This window comes from Acomys russatus, chromosome 24, assembly GCF_903995435.1.
Source record: "Acomys russatus chromosome 24, mAcoRus1.1, whole genome shotgun sequence".
Classification (NCBI taxonomy): domain Eukaryota; kingdom Metazoa; phylum Chordata; class Mammalia; order Rodentia; family Muridae; genus Acomys; species Acomys russatus.
Genome location: NC_067160.1, coordinates 59316541 through 59338132, shown reverse-complemented (window position 1 = coordinate 59338132; position 21592 = coordinate 59316541). Strand labels below are relative to the sequence as shown.

Genomic DNA, 21592 nt, shown 5'->3' with positions numbered 1-21592 from the left:
TCAGAATAGAAAGGATTATGAGCTACACCATTTGTGACCAATTTTACTGTGGTCTTAGAAGGATGCTCACTGGGTTCTGCCTCTCCTCAATGCTAGAATTAAAAATGTGTGCTACCATGCCCAGCTTTTTTTTTTTTTTATATGAATGCTGTGACTAGAACTCATATTTCCTCATGTTTCCACAGAAGCTCTTTAGCAAGTGAGCTATCTCCACAGTCCATCCCCCAACCAGAGTTTTAATTAAAACCCCCAACTGTTCTGGGAAAAGGCATGGCATCCTGAGAGGCAGGGCTGTAGGTCATGGGAAAGCCTTCACCAATGAGGAGAGCTACAGGGCAGGAGCCAGAGCTGCTTGGCCTGGCACCTACCTTGTTCTCAAAGAAGGAGTAAATATTTACAGTGATGGCCAGAAGTGGCAAGTTCCTGAAAGTCAGGCAGCCCCTGAAGGCCATCCGCGGGCCAAAGGAGGCCAGCTGATGAACACCCCCACACTGTGACACTAAACAGAAGCCTGAGGTCAGGACTCCAGTGCAGAGAATACCCAGAACAGCTGTTATCAAGTTGGCAGGAAGCAATGAAGCTAATTAGCAGAGGACAGAGGGAGGGAAGGAGGGATGGATGGAGGGAGGGAGGGCGGGAGAGGAGAGGGAGAAAGAGAGAGAGAGAGAGAGAGAGAGAGAGAGAGAGAGAGAGAGAGAGAGAGAGATTTCTTTGCCTCCTTCCATGGCCACTGGAACCTTCATGGCACTGACTCAGTGGGAACTCCCTCAGTCCCCCATCCAGAGCTCAGAGCACGTCAGGACAGCTACCTGTGACAGCAGCATGGTGGCCAAAGTTAGAAGATACCTCCGTGGGTTCCAGATCTTGAGGAAAACTCTGCAAAACAAAAGACACAGAAGAGGAGGGAGACAAGGCCAAGGAAAAGAGGACAACAGAGACGTGGGGACAAAGAATGAGGGGGCAGTGCCTGGCCAAGGAGCAAAGAAGAGCAGTCCACACAGGTCTGCAGTAAAATGGAGTCTGTCGTGTTTACCAGAGTAAACTGATTTCCTTATATGCTAGCAGAAAGACACACTCACTCACTCCCCCCAAGAGCTTTGGCAGCCTCCTCTCCCAGGTAATCCCAACACCCTATACCAGATCTTGTGTGACCCCACCTTCTGGAAATCAGAGAGCCCCCAGCAGCCCAGAATGAAGAAGGCACCAGTGAGGATTCTTTTGATACTGGCAGCATGAAAAGGCTGGCATGTCACCCATAGGCAAAGCTGGATCATCCTGGGAAAAGGCAGCCGATGGTGGGACAGGAGCTCTGGTGACTAGGATTCTGGTTAGTGTGCGATGTGACAGACTCTACTTGCTGGCTGGGCGGGACATCAGGCAGTGTTTACTCTTGGGAACTTCCTCCCAGGGCAGAGCTATGGGGTGGGCAAGCAAGCAGCTTCTTCTGCTAGGAACTGACCTGGACTGGTTCCCAGTGAAGAGCACCCCCAACCTTGTCCAGCACCAAGAAAGTTCCAACTGTGCACATCTTGCTTCCTGGGAGGGTCTGGTCCAGCAGTTCAGTCTAGACAAGAGCAAACTCTGGACAGCACCCTGGGGATGTGGGCTCCTGCGAAATGACAGGCCCTGGATGGCTCTTTTGGAATCTCTGACTGACCGACAAAAGGATGTGTGACAATTCTGGCCCCTCAGCCTGCCTCTCCTCTGGCACCTCCAGTCCCAGGATCTCTCTAGATCTCCTGTCCCTCAACCCTGAGCAGAGACTGTCATACCTCTGGCTGTTACCTCATACCTCTGCCCCCCATTTTGGGACTGTTCACCTGGTCTGCACTTGCACCTGGTGGGAGAGTGGAGGAGCAGGTAAGTGGCCCCACATCTCTGCAAGGACTGTCACAAATTGCCTGGCACCCCGCTCTACCTCCAGGGAATTGCTCATTCACTTGCCCCAAACACTCTTGCACACCCATCACCCAGCCAGTTCCCTGTTACAATTTGGATCTTTGGGAAGCTAATCTTAGTTGTCAACAAGATTGGATCTGGGACAGACTAAGAGACAAAGCTCTAGATGGATCTAAGGGCACTTCCTGGAAATATTAGCTGAGAGAAGACTCTCCTCCAGAGTGGGCAGTACTTCCTGGCAGCAGCCCCGCCTGTTTTCACTCTTTGCTCATGAGTATATGCAACCTGTTGCTGCTGCTGCCACCATTACCATCTGTCATTCAGCGTCTGGTGGGTGGGTTGATGGGCTGGGTACCATGTTCTATGGGCTGGTACAGATACTGCTTGCCTCCGGACAAGAATGGATGGACTTTGGCATCAAAGGTCCCAAGGGCCCATTTCTCACTTAGGGATCGCTAGAGCGCTTTAGGATGAGGCCTGTCATCTGGGTGCTAGGCCAGGGTTCCCAGTCTCACCAGGGGGTCCAGCACCAAGCAGGTAGTGGTGGAATAGGCCCCAGTGGCTGCAAAGGCAGTTCTGCCATTGCTGCCTGACCACAGGGCATCCAACAGCAGTTTTCCTCCACCTCAGAATAAATTTAGTCTCAGACAGTCATAGTGGAGGAATGGCAAGCAAGACAGCCCCCCAGCATGCCTGCCAGTCTTTATTTATAAACCTGAGGCGGTGGGGAGGAGTTTTGAGGGTGAATATGTCTGATTTCACAAGGGCTAAGGGTGCCAGAATACTTAATCTGTAGACAGTGATACAATACCATGGGGGTTCTATCACAAGAAGGAGAAAACAGTACTTAATTATCCTATGTGTGAAGGGATGACTTCTTCTTCTTCTTCTTCTTCTTCTTCTTCTTCTTCTTCTTCTTCTTCTTCTTTTTATTTATTTTTTGTTTGTTTGTTTTTTGAGATAGGGTTTCTCTGTGTAACTCTGGCTGTCCTGGACTCACTCTGTAGATCAGGCTGGCCTCGAACTCACAGCGATCCACCTGCCTCTGTCTCCCAAGTGCTGGGATTAAGGGCATGTACCACCAAGACCGGCGAGGGGATGGCTTCTAAATACAAATAAAGATCATTTGCTGAGGGCTAGGATCTCCTCAGCATAGTGTGGGGTGCTTCTAGAATTTCCTATGCTTATTGAAGAAGTTGCTTATCAGGAAAAAGTCAGGCCTGTAATCTTCCCTGAGGGCTATGTGATATTCCTGACAAGATCTGTGGTTACCAGGTCAAGTGGAGTGAGAACTCTTTTGAGAAAAGGAGTTCAAAATGGCTATCCGGAGAAGTCAGACTTCAACTTTATCCAACAGAGTCCCTTAACGATCCTTCAATGACATCAGAACTTCTTTGACCTAACACACAGTGACTGTCCAGAAATCCTCAAGGCCTTCCGTGCCGACTAGAATTGCTGGCACATTCAGTTGCATGGACTCAGCAGTTACCAGGCTCTCGGCCTCCTGAGCACACACGGACAACTGCTGTTGGACTACCTGGCGGTGGTGGCTATTCTTGGTTGTCAACTTGACGACACCTGGAATTATTTAAAACCCCGAAGTTGCTGGGCACTCATGGGATCCTTTGAGGTTGGAAGCTAATTGGATCATTTGAGGTAGGGAGACCCTAAATCTGGGTCATACCTTCTCATGGAAGCCTATAAAGGACAAACAAGAAAGAAGTTTTGTTCCCCCCTACTTCTGATGGCATATACTGATGACTGGCTGATACATCCAGTCCCATGATAGATAGATGATGAGAGATAGCAGGCTGATAGAGAGATCCGTTCTATTTCTTCTGCTCCTCTGGAGAGCCCTGACTAGTTCACTGGCCCATATCACGTAAGCCAACCTACTAAATGCCCTGTGTGACATACAGTCATTCCATGCGCTCTGCTCCTCTAGAGAAGCCCAGCCATATAGATTTCAAATGTCCCTAGAAGGCCCATAAAGTGAAAGCTTGACCACTAGCCTGTAGGAGCTGATGGATCCTTTCAGAGGTGGGACCTAGTGAGAAGAAGTTAAGTCTTTGAGATTGTGGCCTTTAAAGATATTGGGGGGCTGGTTCTTTCCTCTCCAGCTCACTGATTTCTGAATGTCACGAGGTAAGCAGCTTTCCCCTGTCATATCCTTGTGCCACGGTACTCTGTTTCATTACAGGTCCTCAACAACCATAACTGAAATGTATAGGCTAAAATTAACCTTTTCTTCTTATAAAGATGATTACCTCAGGTATTTTGTCATAGTGATAGGAAACTGACTAGCACCCCTCAGTCATAACTACGTTTGTCTCCCCAGCTAGCCCTGAAGCATCTCTTAGCCCCTGCACTGGGAGACTATGCACCCATCTGTGCTGGGCCACACTGGCTCCAGGTCCCTCCTACCCTCTTGCTTCCTTGAGGTGTATTTTTTTTAATGAAAAAAATTATTTTTATTTGTGTGTGTGTGTGTGCCTTCTTGTCAGAACATGTACCGCCATGTGACTACAGGTGCCCACAGAGGCCAGAAGAGGGCATTGAACTCCCAACGTGGGTCCTGGGAACCAAATCCCAACCCTACGCAAGAACAGCAAGAGCTTTTGACCGCAGAATCACTTCTCCAGCTCCTAGATTTTTAATTTGTATTTTTGAATTATGTGTACATGTGTTGTCACTCTGTGGGATTGTGCACGTGAGTGCAGTGCAGGAAACACTCGAAATTGGTGAGCCAGTGTTGAGCCCCTCTCTGATGCTTTGCTCTTTTGCATTCCTCTTCCCCACCTGCAGTTTGTCTCTGCCCCTCCATTCCATTCACCCACTCCTTTATCTATATGACATCCATCCATCTGAGCTCCTGAAATGGATAAGAAAAACACTGTACTGGACGCCAAGGAAGCAGCTATGAGCAAATCAGAAAACCACTGTAGCTGCTCTGGGAAGAGAATCAACAGGAAACTAACCAAATATACATACCATACAATACACATAAAAGACCTCGGGCTGGACAGATGGCTCAGTGGTTAGGGCCTCTTCCAGAGGTCCTGGGTTCAATTCCCAGCAACCACATGGTGGCTCACAACCATCTATAATGTGATCTGATGCCCTCTTCTGGACTGCAGGTGTATCTGCAGGCAGAGCACTGTATACATAATTAAAAAAAAAAAAAAAAAGATGTCAATAACACCTTACACTCTATCTGACCACTAAGATTAAAGCTAAGTATCAACAACAAAAGAAATGGCAGAGAGTCCACATGCTAGTGGAAGCTGAGCAGCTCACTATTGAATGAAAATTGGGTTAAAATAGAATTCAAGAAGAAAATGTAAACACTTTTATGCAACATACTCAAACCTATGGGGCACAATGAAGGTGACCATAATAGTCAAGTTCCTACCACTAAGTTCCTACATTAAAAAAAAAAAAAAAAACCTGGGTATATCTCATATCAGTAACATTGTGATACATCTGAACATTTGAAAACTGTAAAACAAACCAAAATCCAATTGCCAGGTAGTGGTGGCGCACACCTTTAGTCCCATGACTTGAGAAGCAGAGGCAGGCATATCTCTGAGTTCAAGGCCAGCCTGGTCCATAGAGTGAGTTCCAGGACAGCCAGGGCTACACAGAGAAAGCCTGACTTGAAAAACAAAACAAAAAAAAACAACAAAAAAACAAAACTAACAAAAAAAAAAAAAAAAAAGAAGAAAAGAAAGAAAGAAAGAGAGAGAGAGAGCAGATGGGAAGAAATAATCAAACTCAGGTTGAAATCAACAAAAGAGAAACAAACAAAAATAATAGAAAGAATCATAAAATGAAGAGTTAGTTCTTTGAGGAAAACCAACAAACTTTTAGGCAAATTAATCAAAATACGGAGAGAAGATTCAAATCAATAAAATTAGACTGGCTGGGTGTGTTGGCACATGCCTTTAATCCCTGAACTTGGGAGGCAGAGGCAGGCAAATCGCTGTGGTTTCTGAGGCCAGCCTGGTCTACAAAGTGAGTCCAGGACAGCCGAGGCTAACACAGAGAGAGACCCTGTCTCGAAAATCCAAATAAATAACCAAGTAAATAAATAAATAAATAAATAAATAAAATTAGAGATGAACTGGGTGTGGTGACCCACACCTGGAATCTCAGCACTCAGGGAGGCAGAAGTAGGCGGGTGTCTCTGAGTTCAGGGCCAGCCTGGTCTACAAAGTGAGCCCAGGACAGCCAAGCCTACACAGAGAAACCCTGTCTTAAAAAAAAAAAAAAGAAAAAAAAAAAAACCAAAAAAACAAAAAAAAAGAAAGTTTGAAGAAGAAAATAGCATGAATATTAAGGTTATAGTCCACAGAAGTCAACAATGAGTTAAAATCCCAGTTCCTAGGCTGGGAATATAGAGCTAGAGAAAATACTTCCATAGTAGGTGTAAAGCCTTAGGTTTGATATCACCAACAAAAAAATTAAAATAAATAAATCCAAGGCTTCACCATAATAACTATATGACCCTGAACACATTACTTAGATTTTCCTGACCTTCTATTATTCCATCAGCAAAATTTAGTATTAAACCAGCCATTTCTGCAGGATGTGGTAGTATACACCTTTAGTTCCCACTCTTAGGAGGTAAAGACAGGTCTCTTGAGTTTGTTGCCAGCCTAGTTTACATAGCAAGTTCCAGACCAGCTGAGCTACATAGTGAGACCTTGTCTCAAAAAAGGCGAGGAGGGCTGGAGAGATGGCTCAGAGGTTAAGGGCACTGGCTGCTCCTCCCAAGGTCCTGAGTTCAATTCCCAACAACCACATGGTGATTCACAGCCGTCTATACTGGGATCTGATGCCCTCTTCTGGCCTGCAGGTGTTCATGGAGACAGAGCACTCATACATAAAATATTTTTTAAGTCGTTTCATGTATAATTGAAATTAAATAAATCAAAGTATGTAAAAGTAGTTCATTGCTACCAAGGGGTCATACCCAGAGGGCATTCTGTAATGAGAAATGAGTATGGTAACTGTGAACTATTTTTAAAAAAAGACTGTGTTGTAGGCATATAATACCTTGAGAAAACAAAACAACTAAAAAGCCCACCTGCTTTGATTCTTTTGTAAAAACATAATTTTTAAAATTTTATGTGCATTGGTGTTTGGACTGCATGTATGTCCGTGTGAGGGTGTCAGACCTTGGAGTTATAGACAGTTGTGAACTGCCATGTGAGTGCTGGGAATCGAACTGGGGTCCTTTTGAAGAGCAGTCATAACCACTGAGCCATCTCTCCAGCTCCCTGCTTTGATTCTAGGCCTCAAACTACTACAGATAACCAAGTAAGTGCTAAATTTGTAATTTATAAAACTTCATTTCTCTCTTAGTCATTGAACTCATGTAGATTCCCTAGGTCGGTCGGTCTGTCTGTCTGTCTGTCTATCTATCTATCTATCTAATGGTTTTTCGAGACAGGGTTTCTCAGGGTGCCAGCACTGGCTGTCTTGGTACTCGCTGTGCAGGCTGGCCTTGAACTCAGACGTCCCCTTGCTTCTGCCTCCCAAGTGCTGGGATCAAAGTCACACATCAGCACTGCCCAGTAATTCCCTGGATCTTTAACTTAAGAGGGAGAGGGGTGCCAAAAGTGTTTGGCACATGCCCCACCCCCACCCCAGAAAGGGACTCTGGCCAGTTTGAACATGGCAAGCATGGCTCTGGTAGGTCTTGTCCTTCTCCCCTATTCCCTCTACCTTGCTGGAAAACACACACACACACACACCAAACAAACAAACAAACAAACAAAAACAAAAAAATTAGATTACAAGCCTAATGCTAGCTACTATGGTCTATTCCCTTATTTGGCCACTTCCTCCTCCTGAGGCTGACTACCATGGTCCAGCTCTCAAGTCCAGCAATCAAAAGCCCCCTTTGACTCACCTAATTACATTGCCCAATTAAAATTAAACACCTCATGCTAACACGGAGTTTCCCCTTGTACCTTTATAAGCCACCATTTTCCTATAGGCTACATCTGTCTCCTCTCTATTCGGAGGCAGTCCTTTGTCCCCTGGGACAAATAGCCCCCCCCCCCCCCCCCCAGTTCCTTTTCCCTTCTCATCTTCCATCTCTTGTCTTTGTCTCTTATGTCCTGCCCTCTGAGGCAAATAAAGCTCCTTTGTGCTAAGAATTTGCTCTTGGGGGGCCTGGGTCGATATTTCTCCTAACAACTACCGCCACCAAGTGGCTCCCTGATTTTCCTAGGTGGTCTATTGGCTTAGTGCATATCTCCATGCAGAGAAACCCAAAGGTAAACTATTCGAATGTGAAGGCCTCAACTGTGTTAAGTATTGCATCATCAGAGTCAAACATGGATTGCCGGTCATTTATTAACACTGCGGTTAATAATCTTGTTTTATCATTACGATCGAAAACTGCTGGCGCGTCTTTGCAACCAGCAACCCGGTCTAAGCATGCCTGGGGAAGACCTCACGGCTGCGCCCAGGGAACCTTGCACAAGTCCGGCCTGCGCCTCTTCCTTCCTTTTGCGGAGTGCCACACCGACAGTACTCTCCCGAACCTTTTCCGGTATCCCAGCTTCTCCTCATTTCCGCCCTCCCCAGGCTCCAGATCTTAGTGAAGGCCTGGGCTCCCTTTTGTCAAATTCTAGGTCGTCAGCCGAGGCGCTGCCAGCCAGACCGGGCAGTCGGTAGAGTGCAAAGTAGCGGTCTGGCCGCCGAGTCCGTGTACATGCGGAACCAAAGATGCAGACTCGGTTTCTAGCAGGTCGCGAAAAGAAGAGCAATCCGGGCTGCCTCATTCAGTGTGTAGGTACGCTTGCCGGCTGAGTTGTGATTCCGCGGTTGCCACCGAATCCGAGTCTCTTCTCTGCTGCGTCGGGCTGCGGAGAGCGAGAAGATGAAGACGAAGGCCACCGCGCCGGTGCCCCAACCTGGGCCTATCAAGAAGCTCACTCGGAAGAAAGCCAGGAAGAAGTTCAAGAAGATCAAAGCGCAGGGAGGGAGCGGGGACCCCGGAAGCCGCCCGGCAGCTGTTGCAGTCCGACCACCGAAATCCCCAGAGAACTTTTCTCAAAATTGGAAGGCGTTACAAGAGGTGAGACTGGCAACATGCCCCCTTCATCCCCATCCCGGACTTTTGGTTGGGTAGCTTCCTCCGAAGGATGCTATGGCAGGTTTCAAAACGTGGAGGAAGGGCCAGTCCATACTGTACGGACTCCTCCGCAGTAATTTCGGCCTCTATAGACACGGCTGTCTAGGCCTTTTGCCAATTTTAGTAGTGGCTAATGCTTCTGTATGCTCTAGAGGTTGCTCTGCTTCCACTCACATTCTTTTTCTCAATCGGAGATCACATCTAGGTTGCCACCTTGCCTCTGTCTTAAACTGTGTCCCCGAGTTCTGGCCCAGACTGTTCTGGAACTCATGTAGCTCAGGGTATACCCCAAACTAGTGGTAATCCACCTACATTACGCATCCTCCCAAATCCAGGGATTACGTGTGTGAGCCAGTAAACCCATGCTCATTCATAATTTTTGTTTGTTTGTTTGTTTTTCGAGACAGGGTTTCTCCGTTTTCGCCTTGGCTGTCCTGGACATGCAGTATAGACCAGGCTGGTCTCGAACTCCCAGCGATCTGCCTGTCTCTGGCTTCCGAGTGCTGGGATTATAGGCGTGCGCCACCACGCCTGGCAAATTCTTATATTCTAGTTAGGTGCTTTTACCTTCCTGCTTCTTAGATGAGGAAATTGAGACAGAGCTTAAGGAAGGTCACATAGCATGTAAACAGCAGAACTGGCATATTGGCCATGTCTCTGCACCACTGACCTCTAGGTAATCCTCTGGAGTGTATGTCATGGAGCCTCGGGTAATACGAGAGAGAGTAAGGAACTTCCTGAGTTCCATAACCCTCCACCTTTGTGTGGATTTTCCTATCTGGACACAAAGAACCGGCTAAACCCTGTGGCCATCCAGGCTCTGTAAGCTGGCTCTTGTTCTTTCTCCCAAGAAAGTAAAGTAAAATTAAATGCATGGAGTGAATATTTACTATAGGAAACTTGGAGTTGGCTCTGCTTTCTACAAGAATCTGAGTCTTTCAGGTCTCTTAACCCTTAAGGGAGTGGGTAAGTAGAAATTCACTGCACCATTTATTAGTTGGTTGCCGTCTTGCTGGGGTCTTAACTGGGGATTTGAACACAAGGAGGGATTGCTTTCCTGGACCTCCGCACTGCCTGGATAAGCTCAAAGCTATGGCTGTGCTCATCAACCATCTCTGGTTTGACAGGAGTTTTTCTTTCCGTTGAACTCCCTTCCCACAGGCCTTCCTCAGGCTCTGACCTTTAGCCAACCTCCAGAGATAGTGTAAAGGAAGTGATCGTTATGCCCCATAGTATTGAACATGGAAGTCACTTTAAATGCAATTCCGAATTTAAAAAGTGAGAGTGGTCCTCCTGCCCTCCGACTCAGTGCAGCACTCTAGGCTGTTAGGGCATTCTGGTGCATGTGGTATAGAATATGACTTTGAAATGTGGAATGAAGAAGCATCATAAGAAGCAAAGGAAAACTATCTCAACGTCAGTGACTTAAAAGTATAAGCAGTTGCCGGGCGTGGTGGCACACGCCTTTAATCCCAGCACTCGGGAAGCAGAGGTAGGCCGATTGCTGTGAGTTCAAGGCCAGCCTGGTCTACAAAGTGAGTCCAGGGCAGCCAAGGCTACACAGAGAAACCTTATCTCGAAAAGCAAAAAATAAAATAAAATAAAAATAATGTAAAAATAAAATTTAAAAAAATGTATAAGCAGTCAGGTGTGGTGGAGCACACCTGTAATCTCAGCACTCAGGAGGCAGAGGCAGGCGGATCTACAAAGTGAGTCCAGAACAGCCAAGGCTACACAGAGAAACCCTATTTCAAAAAACCATAAAAAGGGGGGGTTGAGGTGAGGGCTAGGATGCCCTTCCAAAGGATCCTGCTTTAATTCCTGGCACTCACATGGTGGCTCACAACTGTCTGTAACTCCTGTTGCAGGGGATCTGATGTCCTCTTCTGTCCTATGGGCATATATGCAAGCCAAACACCATACACATCAAAATCAGCTTTTCTTGTGTATAGCCCTATCTGTCATGGACTCACTTTGTAGACCAGGCTGGCCTTGAACTCACAGGGATCCACCTTTCTCTGCCTCCCAAGTACTGGGATTAAAGGTGTGCACCACCATGCCTGGCAAAATAAAATTTTAAATGAAAAAAAAAAGGCTTTTCCAAATAATTTCCTAGTAGTGTTGGTGATGGGAAGTGTGTGCATGTACATACATGTTTGTACATACAAGTTTCTTTAATCTGTAGTATGTCAGTTCAAAATTTAAATGTGGCTTTAGAAATATATATAAATGTGGCTTATATTTAATTTTGATTCCATTAGCTGCTGAAACAAAAGTCACAGGCCCCAGAAAAACCTCTTGTCTCTCAGATGGATGACAAAATGCATCCTCAAATAGTCCAGCAGAACAGAAAAGGTAAACCAAAGGGAGACAGAAGGACAGAAGACCAGACCCCTGGGAATTCTGTTATGTCTGCAGCTAAGAAGTACAGGAAGACACTAGTACCTCCCACAAAGACCTCTGAAACAGAGCAGAAGAAAGCCAAGAAGAGGACACAGAGTGACATCTCCTCTCATCAAGGGGACATCAGGCATAAGTGGAAAGCTAAGGAGGCAGCTGTCGCCTTGAATCAGTCCACGCCCACTGAGTGAGTATCAACTCTGCTGTGGTGACTGGTACATCCACTGCTACTGGGGCCACAGAAACAGATGGTCCTAAAGGCACATCTAGCCTCCCCTGTCTTCACCACCAAGAAGAAGGACCACATAGTCGTTTGGCCCTCCCTGATGGTGTCTTCCTCACCAGCCCTGTGATGTTTATCTGTTGTTCACTTGTCACCTGTTCCCTCTAGAGTGTGGGTTGCTGAAGGCAGACCCTATTCTATAGTTAATGCTGTGTCTTTGGGCCCCAACATAGAGCTTGGCACAAGATAAGTGCCAACAAAATGTGTGATAGATCCATAAGGGGTCCCTGTGCATCCCAGCTGATGGCTTTGAGCAGATTTCTGCTTCCTTTCTTCCTCAGTGTGGCCTTCTGTATGATTAGAGGGATTGAAGTGCCGCATGTGTTGCTTAGTGTCTTTGGCTACTGAGTGAGCACTGTGGTGACACCTTACCTAGAGGGCATATACTTACAAGGCACGCTGGCTTCCTGCTACCTGGGTCTTTCCTTCCTTCCCTTCAGCCTAAGGAAAATCTTGGCCCTGGATTGTGCATTGGTGGGCGTGGGCCCCAAGAGGAAAGAAAGCTTCTCCTTGGGAATCAGCTGTGTCAAGTCAAGCTAACTGAGCCCACGACAGACTACAGGACACAGTTGCTGAAGGGTGAAGGGACATGGGTTTGGCTGCTTCTTCTGAGTCGTACAGCAGGCTGGATTGGAGAGGCAACAAGGCCCCTCTCTCCTAAGGCTGATATAAGCAGGGGAGACACACAGATGTTAGCTTTAGCATTTGTATGTGGGGTCAGGGTAGCTTAATGAAGAAGGCAAAGAAACACACAGCAAGAGGTCCATCAGTCCATCCTTTTTGAGTAATGACATTGAAGTCGGGCTAGAAAGCTGGAGTACCAGATAGGCATGGTGCGCCAGTCTCCACTCTGTCTCACTCTCACTCGTCCAAATATGAAGACAGTGCAAGCTACAGGTCCCTTCATGTCTCCCTGCCTGTCGTGCAGTCCTTCTACCTGTGTGTCTTGATTGATAACAAATTTATTGTTTAATTAGAAAATGTCATTGGTTAAAAAAAAAAAGAAAAAGAAAATGTCATTGTTACTGGTATTCTGCTGAAGTGGGTCACATTTCTGTTCTACATTCTTTAGGTTTTATCTGTAGTTCCTAAGTCTTAGATAATAGATATATTTGCACATTTAAAAAAACAATGGTGAGGGGCTGGAAAGATGGCTTGGTGGTTAAGCGCACTGCCTGCACTTTTGTTTTGTTTTGTTTTTTAAGATGTATTTATTATACGTATAGTACTTTGTACGCGTGTGTGCCTGCCTGCCAGAAGAGGGCACCAGATCACAGTATAGACGGCTGTGAGCCACCATGTGGGTGCTGGGAATCGAACTCAGGACCTCTGAAAGAGCAGCCAGTGCTCTTAACCACTGAGCCATCTCTCCAGCCCCCAGCACTGGCTGCTCTTGAGGCCTGGGTCTAATTTCCAGTTCCCACATGGAAGTACACAACCTTCTGCAGCTCCAGCTCCAGGAGATCCAATGCATGCCCTCTTTTGGCCATCATAAGCACTAGATATGCAAATGATAAATATACTTACTGGCAAATTACGCAAACAAATAAAATATTAAGGAAAGAAAGAAAAGTGCAACAGCAGGTTTATCTGGACTGTTTGCAGGGGGAGCAGTCCTGCCAGCCCTCACGTGCTGCCCCTCACCACCAGCCCTCCTGCTTCTCACAGCCTCCCAGCTGGGCAGAGGTCCTTTCAGCAGGCATCCGGTGCTCCAGGTCTTTTCACAGCCAGGTGCTCTCATCTTTACCTCATAGGGAAGACATCTGGTTTGATGATGTGGATCCCGATGATATTGAGGCTGCCATAGGCCCAGAGGCAGCCATGCTGGTACGGAAGCGGCTGGGGCAGAGCAAGAGTACCACCATCTCCCTGGTGAAGGAACAGGCCTTCGGCGGGTAAGCTGGGCCTGGGCCATGCCTATTGGGAAAGTCCTGCCTTGTAGAAATGGGATCTTAGGGGAGGAGGAGGAGGAGTAAGCACTGAGCCATGAGTGCCCAGCAGGTCTTAGGGGTGCAAAATGGTAATGAATGGGCTGACTGGAATCCCAGCCCGTGATAGTTATTACACTGGGGCCTTTGGTTCCCCTCAGCTTGACAAAAGCCTTGGCCCTGGATTGTGAGATGGTAGGCGTGGGCCCCAAAGGGGAAGAGAGCATCGCAGCCCGAGTGTCCATCGTGAACCAGTATGGGAAGTGTGTTTATGACAAGTACGTCAAGCCAACCGAGCCCGTGACTGACTACAGGACAGCGGTCAGTGGGATCCGGCCTGAGAACCTGAAGCAGGGTATGATGTCCATAAGACTGGAGTGGCAGTGGAGATGGCCGGAGGACTCGTTTCTCTCCTACTTCCCCTTGTGGGTTCCTGAAGACGGCATAGCAGGGGTCCTGACCCTTGTTACCTCTTCCCTAGAGTAGCATAGTTTGCAGATACAAAAGGTCCCTTTCCTGGCTCTCGTGCTTTTGTGTCCTGTGCTTCTTTGCCTCCTACCCAGGACAGTGCTCTTGGATGGCAGTAGCTAATAAAATGGAGTGTTGGGGATTGGGAGGAAAGTCATGAAGGGTGGGTAGGCTGCATGGTAGCTGGGGACAAATCACAGGGTCTCTTTGGGAAACTCTAGTGCAGTTTTGCCAGTGAGGCCTTTAGCAGGGTCCTTGTGATTATGACGTTGAGAACAGGGTGGCAGTCAGAAGACTGGTTCTGAGGCAGGGGCTAGATGGGGAGGTAGTTAGAAGAAGTGACCCAACATTAGCAGAGGCTGGGTCTGATTTGTAATAGGAGAGGACATCTAGGATGCTCTGAGCCTGCCTCCTAGAGGGACCTCAAGAGCACAAGGGTGCAACCTTGTGGTCTCTTCCCACTCCTCACCACTGGTGATGCCCATGGCCAACAATGTGGCTCCTTGAACCATAGTCTGACTGGCTCTTGCTTTCTTTTCTTTTTAATATTTATTTATTATGTATACAGTGGTCTGCCTGCCATGTATGCCTGCATGCCAGAAGAGAGCACTGGATCTCATCATAGATGGTTGTAAACTACCATGTGGTTGCTGAGAATTGAACTCAAGACCTTTGAAAGAGCAGACAGTGTTCTTAACCTTTGAGCTATCTCTCCAGCCCAGCTCTTGCTTTCTGTCTCATAAGGGAAACTGGTCCTTTTAGCTCTGAACAGAGTTGGGCAATAAAGTGGTTTTAGAGCCCTTTCTGGTAGGAGTCAGGGCAAGGTGGTTCCCAAAGGATGTCTGCTGGGACAGAGCAGCAGAGCAGACTAGGGCCCATATAGCCGTCCTTGCACTGTCTGTGGGAGAGATTCAGTCTGAGTCCACATAGGCAGTCCTAAGTAGGAGTTGTATTGAACGAGAAGCATGCTGTCAGGTGTCCCTGAGAAAGTCTAAATGCTCTTGTGCTTCTAGGGTTAGCAGTAGGAATTTGCTAATTGGTGCTTGGCTTTGTTGTTGTTATTGTTTTGGTTTTTGGAGACAGGGTCTCTCTGTGTAGCCTTGGCTGTCCTGGACTCACTTTGTAGACCAGGCCGGCCTCAAACTCACAGCAATCCACCTGCCTCTGCCTCCTGAGTGCTGGGATTAAAGGTATGCGCCACCTCGCCCGGCTGGTGCTTGGCTCTAAAGCTCTTGTCTTTTTTTCCCTGTCCCCAAAAGTGGGAGCAGGCACAAAGCACAGTGGAGTCCCTCCTAGCTTTCCACATCCTGGCATCCAGGGAGACACTTCTAGGGCCCTGCCTCCCATCATGGCTCTGTGTATCCTTAAGGGCTTGACCTGTTATCGTTGCCTGGCCGGGCATGGGAGAAACTCAGAATCTCGGTGAGTTATGTATTGTTAACCACTTCTTTGTCTGGTTTTCAGGAGAAGAATTTGAAGTTGTGAAGAAGGAAGTGGCAGAAATGTTGAAGGGCAGAATCTTGGTGGGGCATGCACTGCACAATGATTTAAAGGTACAGGGCTTGGGGCCACCAGCTCTTTTGTTTTTTCAAGACAGGGTCTCTGTCTGTCCTAGACTCACTCTGTAGACCAGGCTGGTCTCAATCTCACAGAGATGCACCTGCTTCTGCCTCTCCAAGTGCTGGGATTACAGGCATGTGCCACAGCACCTGACAACCACCAGCTCTTTCATATGACCACACATGGCCTCACATGCCTGTCTTCAGAAGCAACATTCTGGGGGTTTTTAATTTTGAATTTTTATCTTGACTTGGTAATTCTCTAGGAATAGTGTCAGGTACCTGAGCTCTGGCTGTGTCCAAAAGACCACATGAGGTACTTGTTTTTTGAGTCCTGACTATACTACTCCAGTGCAGAGTGTTGACAGCTCTGTGTAGGGGGCTTTGAGTGTCACCTATCTGACCTGGTAGGTGGCCTGTCTGTGTGTCTCATGACCAGAGACAAATTTCTTGACACTGTCAAAGCCCGAGGGTTCTTGTTATGTGTCCATTTTATATTTAGGCATTGCTGTGATGCTAGAAGCTCGGCCTCCTGTTCTGCCCAAGTATCTGAGGAAGACCTAGCCGGGGTTCATTACATGGGTCACTTTAAGTTCACAAACAAACTGCTGTCTGGTCCATTTGAAGGCGCAACAGGAAAAGGGGAGCATAGTCTACGTGGCAGAAGGGACACCTCTGCTGTCATCTGGTGTGGTGGGCTGATGTTTTTTATTTTTTGTTTTGTTTTGTTTTGTTTTTACCCCCAAGACAAGGTTTCTTTGTGTGGCTCTATTGTCCTGGGACTCACTCTAGACCAGGCTGGCCTAGAACTCAAAAGATCCACCTGCCTCTGCCTCTGCCTCCTGAGTGCTAGGATTAAAGGCGTGCACCACCACTGCCCAGCTAAGATTATTGGTAATTTACCTGTATATATGTCTGTGAGTATGCCAGATTCCCTGGAACTGCAATTATAGACAGTTGTGGGCTACCATATGGGTGCTGGGAATTGAACCTGGGTCCTCTAAAAGAGCAGCTAGTGCTCTTAACCACTGAGCCATTTCTTCAGCCTAAGAACTTTTTTTTTTTTTTTTAAGATTTATTTATTGTGTATACAGTGCTTTGCCTGCATGTACACCTGCTTGTCAGAAGAGGGCACTGGATCACATTATAGATGGTTGTAAGCCACCCCGTGATTGCTGGAAATTGAACTCAGGACCTTTGGAAGAGCAGCCAGAGTGCTCTTAACCTCTGAGTCATCTCTCAAGCCCTCTCCTGAGGATTTCTATTGCTAGACATCAGAGCCTTGCTGAGTGCCACCAGCAGTTACACAGTGTAAACAGATCTTATGTAATCCTTTGAATCCTTTAAGGATTAGGCTTTTGTGGGTAGCAGAGCTGAATTTTAAGGTGTTGGGGGCAGGTCTCAGGAGAGCAGTGGGTGTGCACCCAGATGCCCTCTCACAGCTGCTCAGTATCTCAGCTTGGCAGGGTTAACATAGTTGCTGTTTCATCTGTCCCTACAGGAGAGAACTGGATAGGCTGTGTTTCCGCAGGGTGTCACCTCCTTCCAAGGCTGGCCACAGTCAGCCAGTTAGGCAGTTGAGCTCAGAGGACTCCACCCAGTGCTAGGGCATGTGACATCTAGCTTCTGCCTTTTAGATTCCTGATGATTAGACAGTGGACATTGTCCTTCCTGGGTGTGATCTGTAGTGTCACTGTATTCGTGTGTTTCAGGAACCACTAAATGGGAGTTTAATTTCCCCATTCCGGGCTAGGGATGTAGCTCAGTGGCAAGGTATACACTTCATGTGTATAAGGCCCTATAGGTTTCTCCCCAGCGCCAAAAAGAGAAAAACAACACATGTTTAACAATTAAAAATGAACCAAAGTCACACATTCACTGACATGGTACCTTAGAGAAGACTGCCACCAGGGCCACACTTGTGTCCTCCAGTGGGTCACTTTTGGGGGCTGTATAAACCTAGAAGTCTGCTAAATTGCAGGGTGAGCTGTTAGATTTCACTTCTTGCTTTCCCATGAGCAGATCCAGCTCAGAGAAGTCAGTTGCAGGTTAATTAACTTTTTCTCAGCATCTTTGATGTCAAGATTTTATTTTACTTATTGTTTTTTGTTTTTTTTGAAACAGGGTCTTACTGTAAATTCCTGGCTGGCCTGGAACTCAGTGCATAAACCAGACTTGTCCAGATTTTATGTTTATTAACGTGGTTCTGAATATTGGGTATCACTTTAAGTCGGGCAGTTAATTTGAGAAGCTCTACCTCTTTTGGGGGGCTATACCCTGTGGCGCCCTGTGAGCCATTCTTTGGAAAGGGGGGTCCACTGCTGCAGATGAGATGAAGATGTTTGTCATCATTTCCTTCTAGGTTCTGTTCCTTGATCATCCAAAGAAGAAAATCAGGGACACTCAAAAATTCAAACCGTTCAAGAGGCGAGTGCAGGTACGTAATGACAGGTGCTGAGCCGTGGCTGGTCCCTGGCTAAAGGGATTTAGTTTGTTTTGGCTTCTCATTTTAACCTTTAAGAGTGCTTGCCACATAAGTCTGACATCTGAGTTTAATCCCTGGAACTCACATGAAGGCAGGGGAGAACCAGCTCCACAAGCTTTTCCTCAGACATGGCTTGGCTGTTAAGAACACTTGCTACTCTTGCAGAGAACTCCGTTAAATTATCAGCACTCATGTCAGGTGACTCTCAGTCTTTATTTTTATTTTTTAAATTTATTTATTTTTATTTTATGTGCATTGTTGTTTAGTCTGCATGTAAGTCTGTATGAGAGTGTCAGCTCTTGGAGCTACAGACAGTTGTGAGCTGCCATGTGGGTGCTGGGAATTGAATGTAGGTCCTCTAGAAGAGCAGTCAGTGCCCTTAACTGCTGAGCCATCTCTCCAGTTCCGACTCAGAATCATCTATAACTCCAGTTCCAAGGGCCCGGATGTCTCTATCCTTCTCAGGTCCTACAATTATGTGCACATACCCACATACAGCTAGACATACCTATTTATAACTAATAAACATTGAAAAATTAAGCCCGGTGTGGTGGCGCAGGTCTTTTATCCCAGCACTCAGGAGGCGGAGGCAGGCAGATCTGAGTTCGAGGCCAGCCTGGTCTACAAAGTGAGTTCCAAGACAGTCAAGGCTACAAGGAGAAACCCTGTCTCTATAAAAAAGCAAAAAAAAAAAAAAATTAAGCTGGGCGGTGGTGGCGCATGCCTTTAATCGCAGCACTTGGAAGGCAGAGGCAGGTGTATTGTTGTGAGTTTGAGGCCAGCTTGGTCTACAAAGCGAGTCTGGAACAGCCAAGGCTAACTCAGAGAAACCCTGTCTCAAAAAAAAAAGCAAAAACTTAAATTAAAAGCACTCTACCACACTTGTTCTATCTCCAGTAGCCTCCTCCAGTGCTCCTCCTCTATCGCAGAGGAGCAAGTTGTAAGCTAATGGTTGCAGCCTTAAGTGTCTTAGACACTCCTGGTGAAAGGGAAATTCAGGTTACTTGGGTGTGCTCCGTAGCCAGTTTCATCCTCCTGCCTATGGAAGCAGCACATTCAGTGTATCCTTCTCTTTGCAGAGTGGAAGACCATCTCTGAAACAACTTTCTGAGAAAATTTTAGGGATCAGGGTCCAGCAGGCAGAGCACTGTTCGGTAAGTATCAGTGGGTAACAGCCCCTGACTTAACACCTAACCTAAACCCCTAAACACATGTCACTTGACCATAGAAACAGAAGAGAGGACCCTAGGCAGAGCAGGTTTACAAAATGTTATTGTATCTTAAATATTTACATTAAAAATGATTTATTTATTATAAATATAGTGTTCTGCCTGTGTGTATTCCTGCATGCCAGAAGAGGGTAACAGATCTCATTGTATCATTGTAGATGGTCGTGAGCCACCATGTGGTAGCTGGGAATTGAATTCAGGACCTTTGGAAGAGCAGCCAGTGCTCTTAACCTCTGAGCTATCACTCTAGCCCCTTAAATATATACATTTAACTTGAACTCAACATAAAGAATATACAGTAAGAATTTGGAACAAAATTTACCAGTCTATTTGAGGGCTGTTTGTGTACTTCTAGTTTTTTAGTAAATACCTGAGGTTGGGGAACTTTATGGTGATGAGGATTAGCTGATTGGAGAGATGACAAGGAGAAAGGGACAGTTCACTCCTGGCAGAACTGACTGGTGCCCCAAGAATTACCTCGTGTGTTTCTAGAATCCCAGTGCTGAAAAGTCCCACTATCCTACACTGCCACCTTGATGACCTAGGCTCCAGCACTTGAGGCATAAGGGATGGAGCCTTTCCAATGAGCAAAGGTGCTAACGGACTTTGTGGCTTGGGACTCTCAGTCCCAACAGGTCCTCTTGGCCAGGCAGTCTGCTTAAGGAGAACGGGTTCTGCAGTGTAGCCTGATTCTTTGAGTCCTTGTGCCCGACTCAGCTATGTCTGCTGTGGTGATCCAGCTTCCTCCTCCTATGGGGTTTCCCTTTCTGCCCCTGTGAACAGAGTGGCTGAGTCTGAAGCACAGGAGTAGCTTGTGCTCTGATGCCCCAGCCATTTCTCATGGTTTTCTCCTTTACTGCCCCACCCTAGTCACCGTGTGAGGTGTGTCTCCCTCTTGGCTTTACAGCTTCAGTGCTGTGCCTATCATGAGACTCAGGAGTCATAGGGCTGCTTCTGTGGTCTGTGGTCATGTGTTCTCATAGCTGGGTGGTTATTATTGTTGTCTGTCACTCAGGTCCAGGATGCCCAGGCAGCAATGAGGCTTTACATCATGGTAAAACGTGAGTGGGAGAGCATTACTGCAGACCGGCGCCCCCCAGCAACCACTCCAGACCACTGCAATGAGTACGCTTAGCACCATCCTGCTGCTGTCACCACCACCCCTATCCTTCAGGGACTCTTCAATCCAGTGGCAGTTGGGATGGGCTTATGGAGGCCCAACAGGTCTTGGTACAGAAAGGACTCCCTCTGGTGAGCATTCTCAGAGCCACGGCTGCAGGGGTGTTGCCTGTGAGATGCTGAAACTTCCTCCTTGACTCTCCTACCAGGGCCTGGTCCTGCACCTGTGTGCTGAGGTGGACTGGCCAGATATGGGGCACAAGTCAGGGATGTGCTGTAGGTGCAGAAGGAGAGCGCTGGAACGGATGGGTGTGCCACAGAGTGCCTGTGACCACCTGCACTACCATGCCACTTGACAATGAGCAGAGCTGGATTCGGCCTGGGCACTCAGCACCTTCCCTTAAGGAGCAAACATCAATTTCTCCTCTTACAAGTAAGGGGATAAGCTCTGCTGGACCTAAGGGAAGCTGGAGGTACTTTTTCACTCATGTCCTTTGCTTGGCCCAGAGTCATCTAAAATGCCAGTGTCCAGTATGGTGTTCTCCACACAGCCCTCGGGGTGAGACTTAGGACACAGGGACGTCTAGAGGGCAAAGATCCTACCCCCTGGGGCAGTGTAAGAGAAAGACCGTCTGCCCACTGTCCTGCCAGTAGCTTTTCTGGCTAACAACAAGTACAGAGTGGCGAGTGAACTTATGGGCCTGACAACCCTTGAGCAGGTGCACCCAGGTGTATAATGATGGATGTCTGCTTTTAAGCCGCTGCGGACTGGAGTGACTCAGAGAGCACTTGTTCACTATGTGCAAGACCCTGGGCTCCATTTCCAGCACCACCAAAAATAAATGGATGGATAAAAGTGGAGTTTGTGGGAGCTCAGTTTCTTCCCGTCATCTAGAGTCTTCTGAAGCCCTGCAAGGCAGGACCAGTGATCCCACAGCCAGGCATTCCTGCAGCAGGAAAGACCAGGCATGCCAGGAGCAGCCTAGGGCTTCTTTATTTGTCACTGTGGAATGCAAAATAGAACACTGGTCCTGGTGGTTCTTTCCCTTACCCCAGGACCAGAAGGGCAGCA

At 47.3% G+C, this 21592-nt stretch overlaps 2 protein-coding genes across 3 annotated transcripts in view; one reads left to right on the top strand and one right to left on the bottom strand.

The window, feature by feature from the left end:
• Adamts13 (ADAM metallopeptidase with thrombospondin type 1 motif 13) overlaps positions 1 to 1322 on the bottom strand; it is a 31955-nt gene extending 30633 nt beyond the window's left edge. Inside the window, exons 1-2 of the mRNA XM_051166729.1 lie at positions 1158 to 1322; positions 810 to 876 (exon numbers count right to left, since the gene is read on the bottom strand). Coding sequence (XP_051022686.1) covers positions 810 to 876; positions 1158 to 1274 — 184 coding nt within the window. The 5' untranslated portion in view covers positions 1275 to 1322. The remainder of the gene's footprint in view (positions 1 to 809; positions 877 to 1157) is intronic.
• A 7167-nt stretch (positions 1323 to 8489) lies between these two features.
• Positions 8490 to 21504, top strand: Rexo4 (REX4 homolog, 3'-5' exonuclease). 2 transcript variants are annotated; one of them, XM_051166187.1, is made up of 8 exons: positions 8732 to 8992; positions 11311 to 11636; positions 13487 to 13627; positions 13822 to 14015; positions 15593 to 15681; positions 18050 to 18124; positions 19252 to 19326; positions 20417 to 21504. In XM_051166187.1, the coding sequence occupies exons 1-8, from the start codon at positions 8795 to 8797 to the stop codon at positions 20534 to 20536; spliced, it is 1218 nt and encodes a 405-aa protein (XP_051022144.1). In that variant the 5' UTR covers positions 8732 to 8794; the 3' UTR covers positions 20537 to 21504. The 2 variants fall into 2 exon arrangements, with proteins under 2 accessions (XP_051022143.1, XP_051022144.1); XM_051166186.1 differs by lacking the exon at positions 20417 to 21504 and having other exon boundaries at positions 8490 to 8992; positions 11359 to 11636; positions 19252 to 19444.
• Positions 21505 to 21592: the final 88 nt, after the last annotated feature.

Bases quoted from the DNA above. Each gene is read 5' to 3' on its own strand.
- Rexo4 (XM_051166187.1), top strand. From the start codon at position 8,795: ATGAAGACGAAGGCCACCGCGCCGGTGCCCCAACCTGGGCCTATCAAG. The intron at 11,637-13,486 runs GTGAGTATCAAC...TTTACCTCATAG, and splicing joins AATCAGTCCACGCCCACTGA to GGAAGACATCTGGTTTGATG. The intron at 15,682-18,049 runs GTACAGGGCTTG...ATTTCCTTCTAG, and splicing joins CACTGCACAATGATTTAAAG to GTTCTGTTCCTTGATCATCC.